This window comes from Miscanthus floridulus, chromosome 8 (assembly GCF_019320115.1).
Source record: "Miscanthus floridulus cultivar M001 chromosome 8, ASM1932011v1, whole genome shotgun sequence".
Classification (NCBI taxonomy): domain Eukaryota; kingdom Viridiplantae; phylum Streptophyta; class Magnoliopsida; order Poales; family Poaceae; genus Miscanthus; species Miscanthus floridulus.
Genome location: NC_089587.1, coordinates 62,616,284 through 62,634,024, shown reverse-complemented (window position 1 = coordinate 62,634,024; position 17,741 = coordinate 62,616,284). Strand labels below are relative to the sequence as shown.

Here is a 17,741-nt window from a genome sequence, read left to right as displayed (position 1 = left end):
TCACTCCTGGTTCTCGGTCATCGCCAGTTACGCCGGGAACTCCATGGTTGGTCGGACATCGCCGGCTACGTCGGGGACTCCTCGGTGCTTGGATCTTGTTACGTCTCGTCGGTGTGCTATCAAGTTGCTCCATGCTGTTCGGATCAGGGTGCTGATCTTGGGCAGCACGTCTAGGGTCTTGATATGCACATGTCGGACGACGTCGGTAAGCTTTCAGACTTCTTTTTCTTTGACCCTGCTACAAGATTCATTCTTCATCTTCCAGCAAGCTTGGGGACTAAGTGGGCACACTTCACCTTACGGTGAATGTGCTTGTTCTCATCTCGAGGCTATGCCCAGGGACTGGCTGCCTGCTCGGCTGGTCTTCTACTTTATGACCCTGGCACCACGTGACTACGTCACCTACTGTCAGGCTCAGGGACTAACTGTGGGGGTATGACCCCCAAGACATGGGCCGCACCATCGGAGGTGGCCCGGCCCACAAGATCAAGGCATGCACGGCGCTGCTCGGCGTGCATCGCAAGACACTGTATAGTACCAAATAGGATACTTTACTTGTAACCCTGCCCCTCCAGAGTATATAAGGAGAGGCAGGGGTCCTCTACTCGACATCATGTATTCAATACAATACACCAAAGACACAGGACGTAGGGTATTACGTCGATCAGATGGCCCGAACCTGTCTAAATCGCTATCTCTGCGCCTTGTGTCACCATCCGGTTCCTGATTACGCGCATCCCCACCAACAAATCTACCATCGTGGGATACCCCTCAGTGGACTGCCGAGCATCTTTTGTCGACACCGCCCACCTCGCCAGAGGCCTCCCGCCCCCTCATGTGCCAGCTCATTCCGCCCCCTTGTCGGAGGCGTCTGTCCTCTCCCGCTTAGGCAAGGGGCGGCTCCATGCCCTCCATCGCCTCTGCCCACTCCCCGATGATGAGGACGCCATCCCAATCTAGCCGGAAGTCGGGGTGACCACTGCTGGACGACGGCGACCTCCAGCGTCTGTTCCTGCAGCGCTGGAACGACAGTGACCTCCAGCGCATGTTCTTGCAGCGCCCCTCTGCACCTCTTGCTGCCACCGGTAGGGCCTAGGTGGTGGGTGACCGGGGAAGAAGATGTGTCAATTCCCAATTTCATGGTATGCACATTCAAACATGAATTTGTATTTGGCACTGCATTTGATTTCAGCTAGCAATTCTATCTACTTCCAAACAACCACTTTGATATTGATATCCATTTCCAATATAAGTCTGATTTGGTGTTGGTGCCAATTCAATTCCATGGTCTCTAATATCTACATCCAAACCAAGCTTTAATTGTGAACTCTGGTTGATCCTCGTGAGACTAGTCATGCAATGATTATGCACTTCTCGGTAACACTAGGTTTACTAAAACCATGCGTTACGTTGTAAACTTGTTGTTCTTCTTATCTATACTATAAAAAGCGAAGGAATTGAGAATAGCGTTTCACCTATTTTTTTACCCACCTCATATTATGACCATAGGATTTATTTTGTCTTTAGATCTAACGGTGCACAATCAATATAATGGCGGACCCGTTAAAGTCGTATGCATAGGCGTAAGATGTTACACGTAAGCCTGGGCGTTCGGGTTACCCGATTTTTTCGGGTCGGGTAATTCAAAATTCGGGTAATAAAAATTGCTACCCGATATTACCCCCGAAAAAACACTACCCGCAAATTCGGGTACCCGATAATTTGGGTTCGGGTTCGGGTATTACCCGATATACCCAAATTTACAGAAAACAACAAACTACACTAAATTTCAGTAGCGATCTATACATAATTTTAGCAGCAATTTGTATAGAATTTCAATAGCAATTTGTAGAGAATAATATATTACAGTCACTCATTCAAATAGAGAGAATTATATTCTAATAAAGTGATAAGTTAAATGGTTCAGCTAACAACACATGATGAATACAAAGATAAAACAAATCTTTGGGTAGTTCGGGTAGTTTGGGTACCGGGGGATATTACCCGAATTACCCAAACTAATTTCGGGTAATCAAAATCGCTATCCGAATTTGGGATCGGGTACCTCGGGTTCGGGTAATTCAGGTCCGGGTTCGGGTAATTCGGGTACGGGTAATGGGTATCGGGTATTTTGCCCAGGCTTAGTTACACGTTCCTACCCTTTAGGGCAACTCCAACCAATCCCTCAAAATTTGACCCCCTACACCCAGAAATAGGAGTCCCTCGTCCAGATTCCATCCCTCATTTATCTCTGCACTCCAACTGAACCCTCATTTCAGCCTCCCTATATTTCTCTCACATATATTTTATACATAACTTCTAACTACCAATTCCAGCATTTTATAGCTAAACCGTGTTATTTCAAATTGGTATTATTGGAATGGATATTTGTTAACAATATTTTTGTATGGCTAAATATTGGAGAAATTATTTTTCAGATAGTTTGCAACTATTATTTTTTGGTTTGTCAGCGAATGGCTATATATTTGAACCGTCACTCTTCCAATGGCTACAAATCAAACGGTCGCCCTTCCAACGGCTATATTTCAAGCGGTCTATCTCCAACTGTTATATGTTTTCGATCTATATATATGTATGGCCATTCCATTTCCTAAACCAATTCCGACATTATGTTGCTTCTTCTCCACTGAAAATGAGTCGTCTCTCTCGACTAGATTCATCTTCCTCGTCTGATGACGGTGATGATGATCTTGAGGACACCCTTACTGCATTACACCAAGCACACACTCAATATCAAGCTCTCCATGCTCCACGATGCGGTGGTTCTGTACCTGGGCGTCAGTACATTCATTGGGACAGATAAAGTGGACACCGGAGGTTGTACAATGACTATTTCTCCGAAAATCCAACCTACGGGCCACCTTTCTTCCGGCGCAGGTTTGTTAATAGCCTGTAAATTTTTGTCTACTTTCTTTATCCATATTCCTATGTACATGTTTGCTTAGTTTGGATTTGTCCCTCAGGTTTAGGATGTCTCGTACGCTATACCTTCGCATAGTGCAAGCTATAGAGCAACATGATAATTACTTCGAGCAAAAAAGAGATAGAGTTGGATGACCCGGGTTATCATCTTTGCAAAATATTACTGTAGCTTTTTTTTTTGATTAGTTATGGAGTACCAGCTGATTTCATGGATCAATACATTTGTATTGGTGAAAGTACTGTCATACAAAGGCACAAAGCCTTAGAAGGTTTGTCAAAGCTGTTGTTGAAGTGTTTGGAGAGGAGTATCTGAGATCCCCTAATGAGAATGACACCGCTAGATTGCTTGCAATCGGGCAGCGGAGGGGTTTTCCAGGAATGCTTGGGAGTTTGGATTGCATGCATTGGAGGTGGAAGAATTGTCCTAACCCATGGCGCGGACAATATACTGGGCATGAGCACGAGCCTATAATAATACTTGAAGCAGTTGCATCACATGATCTTTGGATTTGGCATGCCTTTTTTGGTTTACCAGGGTCACACAATGATATCAATATTCTTCATCGTTCCCATCTATTTGCAAAGCTAGCCGAAGGAGATGCCCCGGAAGTTAATTTTAGCGTTAACGGTAATAATTATACAATAGGGTACTACCTTGTAGATGGCATCTACCCTCAATGGGCGACATTTATGAAGACCATATCAAATCCCCAAGGGGATAAGAAGAAATACTTTGCTAAGGCACAAGAAGCGGTTAGGAAGGATGTCAAAAGAGCTTTTGTGGTTCTTCAAGCTCAATTTGCCATTGTTCGCAGACCAGCTCGTATATGGGATAAAGCAACACTTAGACAAATAATGACAGCTTGTGTCATCATGCACAACATGATCGTTGAAGACGATCACAGTGAAGACGAAGACGAAGACGGCCATTACAAGGGTGTCGGCCAGCTTGTGAGGCCTACTCCACGTGAAGCTCGTAATCGTACACAGGAGTTCCATGAATTCATACAAGCTCATCACAATATCACAAACAGGCAAATCCACACCCAACTTCAGCATGATTTTATCGAGCACCTCTGGCAACAGCACCCGGACATGTATCAGTAGTGTACCGTCATATCCATGTAGTCATGTACCCTCTATTTTATCAGTCATGTATCCTCTATTTTATGAGTCATGTATCAGTCATGTACCCTCTATTTTATCAGTCATGTATAAGTCTTGTACTCTCTATTTTCAGTCATGTATCAGTCAAAAATTCATTAGTCATTTGCGCACACAATTTAACAATCACTACACATAGAGGTCCATCATCGAGCCACAAATTATGCATACAGAGTTCCTTGGATAACAAACATACTGATATATAATTTAAATAAACATAGTCCATAGTGCACACACAACACAAATAAAAACACGATGCCTCTAGTTGCCAGCACCACAACGTCGAACAATGATCTCATCCTGCAATGTCTTATAGAATACCTTTCGTTGCTCATTCATACTAGTAAGGTCCATATTCATAACTTTCTCATCATCTTCTCTCCGTTTCAACTCTATTTCTTGTTGCATTAAATCTAGCCTCCTATTCTCTACTTGTTGCTTGATTTCAAGCCTTCTAGTCTCTACCGCAAGCCTCTCATCATTACGTTCTTTTTTTCTTGATCCCCCTCATCTCTTCGGCCTTTTCTCTCTTTGCCCACAATTTTTCCATTGCCTCCATGTAAAGGCCTTCTCCTTGAGAGTTAAGATTTTCCAAATCTGCGTGCTTTCTCCTTCTTACCATCTGGCCTTCCTTTCCTTGGTGATGTATGACTTGGTCCCTCCTCTTCATCAGCATGCTTACTTTCATGAGTTCCAGATGTACATGACCCTGGACTTGCAGTTGAGGACGTCTTGTGTTTTTTCTGAGAGCTTTGAGAGGTTTCACAACCTAGATCAGCCCATTTTTGCTCATGCTTCAACTTATTCCAGCACTGCATGAAAGTAAATGATTTCCCCTCCGGATCTTTTGCCTGATACATTTCCTTTGCCCGTTCTATCTGCACAAGAAACATGTGTTGGCTACGATACACAAAACATATACATTTTCAATCAATTAACACAATTAAATAACTTACCCTATCTTGCTGTGTCAGCCCGCTTTCTTTTCTATTCTGAACCTGAGTATACCATCCACAAAATCTATTAACACTTTTGTGGATGATACCCCAACGGTGAGAGAGAGAGAACTAACATTACGCTCTGACTCAAAAGTCTTGTGCTCATGATAGTAATCATGAATTCACTTCCAATAGGTACTACGAGTTTGATCAGTGCCCTGAACTAGATCCAAGCTAATTTCTAGCCATGCTGTCACCAACATATTGTCTTCCTGGGGGGGGGGGGGGGTTTGAAATTTCTAGTGCTCTTCTTACTTGGTTTCAAGGGGGAGTTGATTGTTCAGCAACTTGTTTAACATGTGTTTCAACTTGAAAGTCATCAAAAAATAGATCATTGGTGTCCCTATTGGCTGAGACCAAATCAACCCAACTCTGCATTTTTTCTTCCTGCATATAGAAATTGTCTTCAATAATTCTAAGAACACAAAAATCAACTTAAACTACTAAATAATAAGACCTTAATCTGTCTATAACCAGCAGATAATATTCAATAGGTCTAAACAATCTCATGAAAGTCAGAAAAGCTCTACTGGCAATTTTGGCCATCTCAGAATCGCATAAGCTTCAGAACCTTCTTCACCTATTGAATAAATCAAAAAAAATGAAATGGCCTTATTGACACCTCCAACACATCAATGGACAAGCTGCAACCGGTCGTTCTTCACCTATTAAACAAATTCAAAAAAATAAAATTGTCTCGTCGAGATTTGGGACGTGAGCAGGAGGCCGCTCCGGTAGGTTGCGCAGGTCACGAGCTCCAGCAGGACGAACGGTAGCAGTAGGGGGGCGACCTCCGCATGGGAGTAGCGACGGCCATGGGCGAGAAGGAAGCAGATTTGGCAGGCGCATCAGCAGGGGGCGACCTCCGCACGGGAGCAGCGACGGCCGTGGGCGACACCAAAACGAGAACAGAAGGATGGGGACATACCGCCATGGAGAACTCCGGGGCGGCGCGGGAAGATGGTCGTTGCTCCCCTCCGCCAGATGAGGCTTCGGATAGGACTCCCTCAGATGTGGGGGACAAGGAGAGATGAATGAGACATCCTCATCCGCGAGAAAATTGGCTATTTGCCATTGCAAACAATGGGCTTCGCAAAATTGCCATTCAAAAAATTGACTTCGCAAAATTGCCAGTGTAAATATATACACTTTGTTTTTGTTGCCATAATCCCTATTTAGCTCCTTTGTTTCTGTTTTTTGGGATTGTCCTCCACACGAAAAGACATTGCTGCCCTTGGCTGCTGGGAGACGTCCGTTTGCATCACCGTTCGCGCCTTGGCTGCATCGGACGTCAAAAAGATCAGCGTCATGTTTCTAGAAGGGAACGAGATTACGGAGCAATATATTTTATAATGTAATTGTACTACAGGAACGCGAAATTTTCTTCATATGTTCAGCAACAGTGACGCTGACAACAATAAGCGTGTCATTTTCGGCGCATAGGAGGGAAGCCATTAGCCATCGGATGATCAGGTACGCCTAGCCTACTGCCTACCCTATAGCACGTACTATACATGAAATCGCTCGCTTATCTGACGCGACGCGATCTGCGGGTCGGTGATCCGGTGCGTGCTGCGGTGCAGTTGCGGCCTGCGGGCGTATTTTCTCGAGCGGGGCCCGGGGTGCGTGTGTACATTGGCCTGGGGAAGCATTTGTTGCGGCCTTGGCCCCGTTCCGGCTCGCAGCTGCGCGCTTTCCGAGGACCCGCTCGGGAGAGGAGGGCAGGCGTCAGACGTCGGAAGGATAGATCAAATCCGTATCCACTCGCAAACTGCATCGGACGACGACATCAGAAAGATAGTTCAATTCCGTATCCACTCGCAAACGAAGAACGCTCGCATGCCCTAGACGTCCACGATGCAGGGCGGCCGTGACGCGGCACCGCCGGTGGGCGCGCTCGCCGCCGCCACACAACCACCCATGCTCAGCGCCGCCACGTCGTCACCCGCGCTTGCAGCGGCCACGATGGCCATCGGCATGACCATGGAGGAACTCGCAGCGACCTCGGCAGCCGTTAGCACGACCACGGTGGAACTCGGAGTGACCTCGCCGCCCCTCGTCGTGGCCCCGACAGCAGGCGCGCTCAGCTTGCTGCAAGCGGCCGACGCGCTCGGCAGGCTAGATGCAGCCCCAACGTCGTCACGTGCCCTGCCGGATCCTAGTTCGTCCCTCGTGGTGGACGCGCCCTCGCTGACCGGCGTTGACGCGGCTTCGCTGGCACCTGCGCTCAACGGAGACTCTGCGCCCTCGACGCTGCCTGACATGGTGCAACGTGCACTGCCTCCGAGGTGTGGTGATGTAGCCTTTACGCTTTTTTGTTTCTTTTTTTTTCAAATTTTTTTTGTGTAAACCGTAAACTGCAAACGATATTTGGTTTAGGTTTGATATGGAGGTTGATGATCCTATACCACAAGTTGACTGGGACAACTTGCAGATAGTAGAGTCACACGATGAGGAAGGAAGAATTGAACTTTTGAGTGAAAATCAAATATATGTGCTTTTAGGGCTTAGAGATGAGGAGAGTGCACACGTGGCTGCACCAAATGATCGATCAATGGATATGCAGAGTGTCGATAATGATAATGATAATGATGCTGCAATTCCTACTAGTGATGTTATACCAAGTGAGTTGATAATTTCATATGATAAGGACCACCCCAAGATGGACCTTGGCACTATCTACCCATCTATGAAAGAGTTCAGGATGGCAGGATCATATAATTATAATGTCATTATAAAATTTAATTCCCTTTTTCTTGTAGAAAGAGACAGCCTAGAAAGAATGTCACAAAGGCTAAGTCAGGTGAGGTTAGCACCCCACAGAAATCAACTAGAGAGCAAATACTACGGGATAGTCCTGGAAGGGTGACTAGAAGGTAAAAAACAGTCACACAAATAATCTATGTCATTTTGATGTACAAATCTGGTCCAAAAATATTTATCTAAGTGTAGTACTATCTGTGTGTAGCCGTCTTGCTTACTTGCTGGGAGAGGGCGGTCCAGCACAATCTATGACCACTACTCCAGAGAGAATGCCTACTACAGCTGCACCAAAGAAGTTGACGCCAAAAAGAAAGCTACATATTGGATGAACTCGTTTAGAGTTAAATTATAGATTTGCAAGATGAACTTATTTAGGCTCAATTTATGTATGTGTGAGATGAACTCATTTATACTCGGCTTATGGATTCGAATGTGAACTCATTTTATTTTTAATTTATGAATTGGTGTGACAGAATATGCGTGAACGGAGGTGGAGTGCATGCAGTTGGTACTTGGTAGCTTGTTCGGGAACGTCGTACATGCAGGTGGAGTGCCGTGGCCTTGATTGTTGGAGGGCTTTCTTTCGGTGGCTGCCATGCGTTTCAGAGAATGAGGTACGCCTCCTGCTCCTGCTGTCCTGCAGAGCAGATAAGCGAGCGATTTCATGTATAGTACGTGCTATAGGGTAGGCAGTAGGCTAGGCGTACCTGATCATCCGATGGCTGATGGCTTCCCTCCTATGCGCCGAAAATGACACGCTTATTGTTGTCAGCGTCACTGTTGCTGAACATACGAAGAAAATTTCGCGTTCCTGTAGTACAATTACATTATAAAATATATTGCTCCGTATTTTTGTTCCCTTCCAGAAACATGACGCTGATCTTTCTGACGTCCGACGCAGCCAAGGCGCGAATGGTGATGCAAACGGACGTCTCCGAGCAGCCAAGGGCAGCAATGTCTTTTCGTATGGAGGACAATCCCAAAAAACAAAAACAAAGGAGCTAAATAGGAATTATAGCAACAAAAATAAAGTGTATATGTTTACACTGGCAATTTTGCAAAGTCAATTTTTTGAATGACAATTTTGCGAAGCCCATTGTTTGGGATGGTAAATAGCCAATTTTCTCATAATCCGCCGGGGCCGGATAGGAGATGAGTTGGAGAATGTTTTTTTCGTTTTGAAGCCTCAGAATGAGATGAGGGCTGGAGTTGCCCTTAGAACGACGGGCGACGCCTCATTCGCAATTTTTTTTCACCCATGCGCCGGATACCCGCCCACGCTACCCACCCACCGTTAATGTCGTCTTGTTTCCTTTTTTTTAACCCGCTTCGATCCGTGGTGCGCAGCCTGCTCTCTTCGATCTTCGCAGCTGTCGCCGCCACCGCCGATGTCGGATTCACCTGCAGCTCCGGGCCTCCACCACGGCCGCTGACGACGTCCGTACCAGGACTCTCGGCCCCTGCCAACGCTGCAGATGTTCTCCATCTCATCCCTCGTTGCCGTCTGTTGGAGATCCAATCCGCGCCGCCTCCACTCCCTCCCGTACGGCGCCTCCTCCGCTCCTACCCGCACGGCGCTCTCCCACTCCCACGCTGCGCGCTCCACCGACCCGAAGACGTGCGCGTAATAGTCGAATCGTTGGGGGGGGGGGGGGGGGGGGGTCAGCAAAGCGGCGGCGGCGGCACCCTCTCCTCTCGGCTTGCTCGCGCAGTGTCGGAGGGCGTTCAAGAGCGTGAGAATGGAGAAGGTAAAGGCTGCAATGCTTTGGTAATCTCTGCCTACCTCTCGAGCGAGAGTGAGACGCGGCTTGATGACAGGACGATTCATCTTGTCGCAGTCATTGGCAATTCGGCAGTCTGCAATGCATTGTTTCCTCATATGAACTTCAGATGCTGAATTGTGCTCAACTTTTTTTCACCGTATGTTGGGTTGTGTTTAGCAATTTGAAGTCCAAATGGACTCAAGACATGTCCTTGATGAGATTGGTGGTTGTTCATTGCTTGAAACTCTGTAAGTAGGTTTCAGTTTTGCTTATGTCATTTTATTTTTCAAAAAATGCTTTAGTTCAGTTATTCGTTGGCTTGTTGATGCCAGGATCTCAGAATGTTGTTTCATGGACTGCTATGATTAATGGGTGCATTCAGAACGGTGACACACCTCTTGCTGCTCCTATTTTTAGCAGAATGAGAGAAGATGGTGTTGCTCTGAATGATTTCACCTACTCGACAATTCTGACAGCATCAGTGGCCAGCATGCCCGGCTCTTGATTAGCTGGAACTGAGAGGTGAAATTTTCATTGTTCAGTTCTCTTTTTTTGCATTATTTGATACTTCATGGTTCATGGTAGATTTTTTTAATGTAAGCTGTATAAGTTGTGACCAGAGGGGAGCTTATGTGAAGAAGGATGGGGAAAAATATCAGAAATATAGGAGGCCTCCAGCAGCAGAGCAAATGTTACTTTAGGATATGTAAATTGGATTGATTCGACTGCCTTGCCGCTAGGTAAGATCCGCATCACTTGGTAAATATCAGAAATATAGGAGGCCTCTAGCAGCAGAGCAAGCTTTACTGTAGGATATACAAATTGGTTTGATTCGGCTGCCTTGCTGCTAGGTAAAATCTGCATCACTTGGTTTATTTCACATCCAGCGCGTCCGCGCCACCGCGGTCTCCGACAAGCCCAAGCTCAACAAGTACAGCGCGCGCATCACGGAGCCCAAGTCGCAGGGCGCCTCGCAGGCCGTGCTCTACGAGGTCGGCCTCACCGACATGGACCTCCGCAAGCTGCAGGGCGGCGTCTCCTTGGTGTGGTATGAGGGGAACACCTGTAACATGCACCTGCTCCACCTCGCCGAGACCGTCCACGACGGCGTGCGCGAGGCCGGCATGGTCGGCTTCCGATTCAACACTGACAGTGTCAGCGACGCCATCGCCATGGGCACCCGGGGCATGTGCTACAGCCTCCAGTCCCACGACCTCGTCGCCGACAGCATCGAGACCGTCATGGGCGCGCAACACTACGACGCCAACATCTCCATACCTGGGTGCGACAAAAACGTGAGTTCCTTCCCGCTGTCTCTGCTGTTGCAGATATAATGGATTGGGTGTTCTGAAATGTGTTCATGCACCAGTTAGTTCAATGGGACTGGGAGTGGAGTCAAAGGTTGCTACCCTCATAATTTGCGCATAAAAGCCCTGAATTATTACATGATATGTGTCACCGATTTTACCAGCAACAGATACTGGCATCGCTAAAACTTTTAAGGTAGTAAGTAATCTATTAGTTTTTCTTTGATTAACTTGGTTGTATGTTCCAGTTACAACACTGCCACCATCATGCTTCAGATTAGGAGTTCGTCCATCTAATCTCCATGAGCTATTCTCTCCTTACATAACTGAAGCTTTACAACAGTCAATAATAATGATTGAAGAGACATATGACAATTCTTATTTTGTGTTTTATGATTCAAATCCCACATGTGGTGATTCATTTGTAATGCAATAGTTTCATATGCCAGGCTTTGTTTCTAGCAAGGCCCTACTTCATGGTGCGGAGGTATGCAAATTGCTCTGCTCTTCATGGTGATTCATTTGTAATGCAATAGTTTCATATGCCAGGCTTTGTTTCTAGCAAGGCCCTACTTCATGGTGCGGAGGTGTTCCTGGAGGTCGCGAAGGATGCTGGGTTTGAGCTACCACCACCAGCCGAGTATGCTGTTGGAATGATTTTTATGTTGTCGTGAGAAGGGCAAAGCTGAGTTTAAGAAGGTTGGTGTAACACTGCTAATAAATTTGGTAGCCTATGAGCAATGCAGGATTTGCATGTTAAGCTCATTTCTCTAATTAATAATCTTGTCCTCGCAGGTCGCTGCATCACTGGTACATGTAGTACTCGGTTCCGACTGACAACTCAGACTTGGGTGAATCTGCACTTGAGACTGAGCCAATCATTGGGCAGGTTTTCGTTACCAAGAGTTCAAGATCAGAGGCTGAGTTTGAGCAACAGGTAATTCCATACCATCAGATGTAATTGCACATCAGCACATGTGATGGATTTTGCTTTAACATTTTTTCATGAATTGTCGCAGCTATATATCCTTAGGAGACCCTCAAACATCTCCGTTCGAGCTGCTCTGAACCTAAGCGTGGAGGTGAGAAGGATTTCTACATGTGCTCTCTATCTTTAAGGTGCTTCCCTTATTTGACTAGAAAAAAATGTTTATGCTTTGATTTCATTAGGTTTCAGGGCTGAAAAGGATCAGAGAGTCCCCACTAAGCACAGTTTTTGGAATGGAATTTTGGCAATAATTTTGATTTTCTATAGGGGATAACAATATTTCCTTCGATTTGCTCTTAACAATTGTAAACATGTAGCCAAATGACATTTTGGTTGGCTTATGTTTGTATGAATAATTCTTATTCGAAGTTGTATTTCGTTATATTATAGGGCTATTGTTTACAAGGTCCAGCTTAAACCGTGCTAGCTTAAGGGTTACTACTAGGGATGAAAACGGTACGGATATTTTCCGACCGTATTCGAAACCGAATCCGTTTAGAGGGGTTGAGATCTGTCTGTATCCGAGTCCGGATATCCAACATCCGATACCGTATCTGTATCCGAATACTCAAATCGCATATTTATGATGTCGATATCCAATCGTATCATATCCGACATAGTTGACACTATCCGTATTCAAATTCGAATCCGGATAGAAATATGAAAACAAATGTAGTATCGGTGATATCCGTCCGTATCCGATCTGTTTTCATCCCTAGTTACTACTATGCAGACCTACATGAAAACTTCATGAGTTATATGGCTCTGGTAAATACAAAACTTCGACATTTACACAAAAATTGACATGATCATAGTCGGCAGATGGGAACATCAAACTTTGTTAAGCAAACTACAAGTTTCAATAGCCATGGACTTCTTTGTCCATCAACAATCAAATAAAATCACATGGCATTGTCAAGCAGATGGCTGTCCTCTGATTCAACAAGAGGAGACTGAGTCTAGAGCTAATGTCATTTAACCAAGAAACATATGATGGACTTTACTACACGAGAAAATGGGCTATTTGCCATTGCAAACAATGGGCTTTGCAAAATTACCATTCAAAAAATTGACTTCGTAAAATTGCCAGTCTAAACATGCACATTTGTTTTTGTTGCCATAATCCCTATTTAGCTCTTTTGTTTCTGTATTTTGGAATTGTCCTCTACACGAAAAGACATTTCTGCCCTTGGCTGCTGCGAGACGCCGGGCGGATCATCGTTGGCACCTTTGCTGCGTCAGACGTCAGAAAGATCAGCGTCTAGGGCACGCGTTCTTCGTTTGCAAGGACGTCCGATGCAGTTTGCGAGTGGAAACAGATTTGAACTATCTTTCCGACGTCCGATGCAGTTTGCACGTGGAAACGGATTTAAACTATCTTTCCGGCTGATGCAGCCAAGATGCAAACGACGTCTCCCAGTAGCCAAGCCAAGGACAACAATGACTTTTCGCGTAGAGGACAATCCCAAAAAACAAAAACAAAGGAGCTAAATAGGGATTATGGCAACAAAAACAAAGTGTACATATTTAGACCGGCAATTTTGCCAAGTCAATTTTTTGAATGGCAATTTTGCGAAGCCCATTATTTGCAATGGCAAATAACCAATTTTCTCTTACTACACGTATGAAGATGAACATGAATTAACTTTACTACACGTATGACGCGTGGCATGTAACACTCGAGGCGGTTGCTGCGTCGGCTGGGTTGCCTTTGCCTCCCTCCCTCCTTCCACGCGCGCGCTTCCGTTGGCCACCTCGCGGCCGCGCAGGCCAAGAAGGCGAGGCCGCTAGGGTTTTGCGGCGCCCGCGCGGCTTCAAGTTCACCGAGGTGACCACTCCATCCTCTGATCCGATCCCCTCCAGGACACCGCGCTCATCCTGCGGGAAATAATCATCACGAGGCATGCTAATCGCCGTCTCCTGACCGTACTGGTGCAGCCCCGGCCTCGCGCGCACGCCAGGTGTTCGACGGAAGTCGGGCCCCGCGACCCATGCCGAGCGGCGGGAGGCGGCTGCCGCCGTGGACGTCGCCGCGGAGCGCGGGGGCGGGGGCGGCGAGGTGGGGCCCTGCTGGTACGCCCGCGGCCGCGGGTGGACCGCGCCCGGGCCCGGGCTACGGGACGCCGCCCGTGAGCGCGGGTTGCTTCGGCACGCGCGTCACTCCGCCGTCGACCGGGGGATGCTCGTCCCGGCCACCTAGGCCGCCGCCTTCCCTGGATTCCCCCTACGTGCGGGCCAAGCAGGCGCAGGTAATTGATCATCGGCGGTACCATTTCGGTCATGTTTAGGCTCAGAATTCGAGCACTACAGAACTACATGTAGCTGGTCAAGCAAGCCTACCCTTCAGCTCACGCATGGGACTGGCGACTGTTGCCATTAAAATGGTTTAGGCATTTCTCATACACAATGTTCGATCGATACCTGCCACATTCAGGCCTTTAACACTTCAGTTATGTCAAGCCTTCTGCCTTGTCTGTAGCAAAGATTTTCATTTTTCGCATGCATGTGTGCCTAACTTCAGAAGAATAATCCACCGCTTGTACTTCTCATCTATCACCCGGCCCCCGCATCGCTCTCCCGAGCGACTCGGGTGGCGCCTCCCATCCCCAGCCGCAGGGACCGCCCTCCCCGGCCTCTCGCTCTCGCCGCCGCCAAAGCAGGCTGCCGGATGCCCGTGCAGCTGCTAGGATGGCGGCGGCCGGGCCTTTCTCCTCCTCCTCTCTCTTTCTCTGAGGATGGCAGCCATGGGGCCATGGCCGCCGGCGAATGGCAGTGACGGTGGCTTCCTCTTGGCCGCTGGAGCGCAGATCCGCGGCCTCGTCGCCCGGATCCGGCGAGGCAGGGGGTGGATTTGGCGAGTCGGTGCCTGGGCGGCTCGGGCGGAGCCCCTCGCCCCCCACCGCCGGGCCTCCCCCTCCCCACCCCCTTCCCCTCGCCGCCGCCGGAGCGCGCCACCGATGACCGGTGGCCACGAGGAGGGCGGTGGCGGGGCGTTTTTTTTCTGGCTGCGCGGGTTACTATGGCGGGGTGGTGGCGTCGCTGCTGCCGCCGCCTCCGCCCTCCGGTGGTTCTGGCATCCGCGGGCCGAGCTCTGCGCGGATATGGTGCCCCCCGCCGTGGATCTATGGCGGCGCGGCTACGGCGGCGACGAAGGCCAGGGCGTCGATGCGGGCGCGGTTGTGGCTGCGGCAGGGGCCCGTGCGCCTGCACGGGCGTGGTGGCAAGGCTGCTCCAGCTCCCCTTCCTCCGGATCCGGCCATTCCGCGGCTGCAGCAGCTGCCGTCCATGCGGATCCGGCCGGAACTCGCCGGTGCGGGCGGCGGTGGAGGGTAGGGGTGGCGTGACTTCAAGGCTCTCTGTTTTGATTGTGCTGGATGTGGGCGAGCACCGACGAAAGCCATGTCGGATCTGCCGGCAAGACGACGGCGACGCCTTCGGGCGTCGTCTTCCTCCTTGGAGGCGTTGTCATGGTGTTTTCTCACTCCGGCCGACTGTAGAGGTGCGTTGGCTGTGCCGTGGTGGCGTGGCCGACAGCGGCTTGCTTGGATGCGTGCCAGTGACGCCATGGTGGTGTGGCTGGCAGTAGCCAACCAGGGGCACCAGTGGCGCCATGGTGGCGTGGCTGGAGGAACCTAGCTGCTTCTTGAAGGCCAAGAGGCTCTGGCTCGGCGCGGTGCGAGGAAGGCAGCAAGGGGGCTGTGGAGGTGTTCGTACGGTGGCGACGAGTGGGCAGCGCGGCGCGGTGAGGCTCGTGTCGATGACCCAATCCGACCGAGCGGAGGTGAGCTGTGTCTCTGGAAGCTTTGTGTCCGTGCACGTAGTGCAGCTGAGATTCTGGTGGCGGCTAGACGAAGGTGAAGTTAATGGAGCGGCTCGGTGGTACCAAGTCACCCCGACGGCGAAGCAAGCCCGGATCCTCGACGAGTCCAGCGGCGGTAGTGGCGAGGCCCCCGTACACTTTAAGGTGGTGTGTCCGAGGAGTGGTGTGCGGCGGTGGATGTGGCGAGGCTCCCACGCTTGAGTTGCCTTGGAGATCTAGGATCTGGTGCGGTGTTTCGATTGTTTTGGTGTGTAAGGTGCAGTAGCGGTACTTCAGCGAGGGGTCCTGCATGGCGGTGGCCTCTTCGGTGTGGTGCGGTGGGCTTCTCTTCTGACTTCTGCCAACATGGCCGTGGTTGGGAGATCGACGATCGTGTGTGCGTGACCTGAAGACGATGATGGCATGGTGGGGGAGTCGTGGTAGCTACACGGCTTGCAGCGGACTGCGGTGGCTAGTTCTGCATGGCAGCGACTGGTTGGCGTGGGACATCGTTGGTAACGATGGCGCTTGCGGTGAGGGCTACTTGTCGGCTCTACTCTTGGTTTGTGGGGGTGCGGCGAGTGGATTTGGTGTGCCCGTGTTAATGTCTTAATCCAACTGGCAGTTGTGAGTGTGGCTCGTGTCGATGTCCCAATCCGACCGACTAGAGTTATTTTTCTTTTCCTTTTGTTGAGTTTGTTTTGCGACGTGGTTGATGGCCATTGTTATTTCGTTGTGCCCATTTTGGACTTATCTTCTTTTTAATATAATCGGCAGCCTCCTGATTCGTTTCAAAAAAAAACTTCAGAAGAATGAATTAGATTTGCTCCAAGTTTCTAAAAATGCATGTATTCCCAGTTTAAACCCAGGAGGAAATGTGGCTTCCTTGACTTACGTGCCAAAGTTTTTTTTCCTAAGAGATCTTTTCGAACAGGGCATGGAGCCCCAACGATTCACTTAGGAATACAAGGAAAACTAGGCTCAAAAACCTTACAACCGCACGGTTATTTATAGGAGGATTACGTAACAAAGTCTACTAGGTTTACTCAATTGTTGAGACTGGCAATGCAATGGTCCTCTGCAAACAGTGTGAAAGTCCTTAACATCTAGTTATCTAGTTGAAGTATCAACATATATATGTGATGCTGACCTAATTAATTACTCAAACATATCTAATCCTCAGTTAGCACATACCCTGCAAGCTGCATTATGATGGCATTTGGTATTTGGTCCTCTGTGTATGCACTATACTGCAGGCTCGTTCTCTTATGTGTTTGCAGACTCGAGGGTAACACATTGGGAGAGAAGGGTGTATTATCCTTTAAGGAAAGCCCCATTATTGTTTTAGGATATCATATTACCATGTAGCTGTAACAAAATACCAGGAAATTGCTCTGCACTAACAAAATTGTAGATTGAGTAAGCATTCCCAGGAAGCGAGGAACTGAAACCAAAATACTGTACCTTCTGATTATGCATCTTATTACCAGAGACCTGTTGTACCAAGAGATTGGATTGACACTATTAAGTGAAGATTTTTATGTGTACTGGCATCAGCTGTTTTTTTTTGAATTGTGGATGTTCATTTAAAAATCCGGTTTTATAGTTTGGGGTGAAGTAGTCCACCCTAAATAGTTGGGGGGTATGTAGACTTTTTTCTTCTTAATATAACCCCCGTGACTAGAATTTAATCCTTGGTCAGACAAATTTCTGGTCGGCGGTGTGAAAAAACCCCTCGTCTGTCCCTCGTTCCCAAAGTACAGGTAAAATGTACAGGCCCTCTCACCGGGTTACGGGTCCCTGTATGTCGTCGTAGGGTTCGGGGTTTTCTCGGGCTGGATGAAAAGTCATCTACCTTAAGCTAATTAAATAGCTCGGGCGTGTCTACCCTTGTAGCTTGAGTTTTAAATATAAATATAGGCAGAAACCATAATCCTGTTGACCCATACTACCGGACAATTTATGAAAATCAATAGTGATAGGATATCACTATCGGTTGACCAACCGACAACGATA

The 17,741-nt window shown here is 48.1% G+C and overlaps 2 protein-coding genes and 1 long non-coding RNA gene across 8 annotated transcripts; 2 read left to right on the top strand and 1 right to left on the bottom strand.

The window, feature by feature from the left end:
* Positions 1–2,765: 2,765 nt before the first annotated feature.
* LOC136469208 (uncharacterized) lies at positions 2,766–4,050 on the top strand. The gene is made up of 2 exons (XM_066467497.1): positions 2,766–2,898; positions 3,590–4,050. The coding sequence occupies exons 1-2, from the start codon at positions 2,766–2,768 to the stop codon at positions 4,048–4,050; spliced, it is 594 nt and encodes a 197-aa protein (XP_066323594.1).
* A 232-nt stretch (positions 4,051–4,282) lies between these two features.
* Positions 4,283–5,171, bottom strand: LOC136472298 (uncharacterized). The gene is made up of 2 exons (XR_010762312.1): positions 5,064–5,171; positions 4,283–4,985 (listed from the first exon to the last, which is right to left on the bottom strand). It is a non-coding gene; the product is annotated as an uncharacterized lncRNA (long non-coding RNA).
* A 3,910-nt stretch (positions 5,172–9,081) lies between these two features.
* On the top strand, positions 9,082–12,514 carry LOC136476512 (dihydroxy-acid dehydratase, chloroplastic-like). Of its 6 annotated transcripts, XM_066474381.1 has the most exons (9): positions 9,083–9,879; positions 9,964–10,153; positions 10,252–10,371; positions 10,519–10,926; positions 11,388–11,425; positions 11,501–11,637; positions 11,734–11,875; positions 11,958–12,020; positions 12,109–12,514. In XM_066474381.1, exons 4-6 carry the CDS (start codon positions 10,639–10,641, stop codon positions 11,610–11,612), a joined length of 438 nt encoding a protein of 145 aa, XP_066330478.1. In that variant the 5' UTR covers positions 9,083–9,879; positions 9,964–10,153; positions 10,252–10,371; positions 10,519–10,638; the 3' UTR covers positions 11,613–11,637; positions 11,734–11,875; positions 11,958–12,020; positions 12,109–12,514. The 6 variants fall into 6 exon arrangements, with proteins under 6 accessions (XP_066330480.1, XP_066330478.1, XP_066330481.1 ...); XM_066474380.1 differs by having other exon boundaries at positions 9,084–9,879; positions 9,964–10,371; positions 10,483–10,926; XM_066474385.1 differs by lacking the exon at positions 11,388–11,425 and having other exon boundaries at positions 9,084–9,879; positions 9,964–10,371; positions 10,483–10,926; positions 11,547–11,637.
* The last annotated feature ends 5,227 nt before the right edge of the window (positions 12,515–17,741 follow it).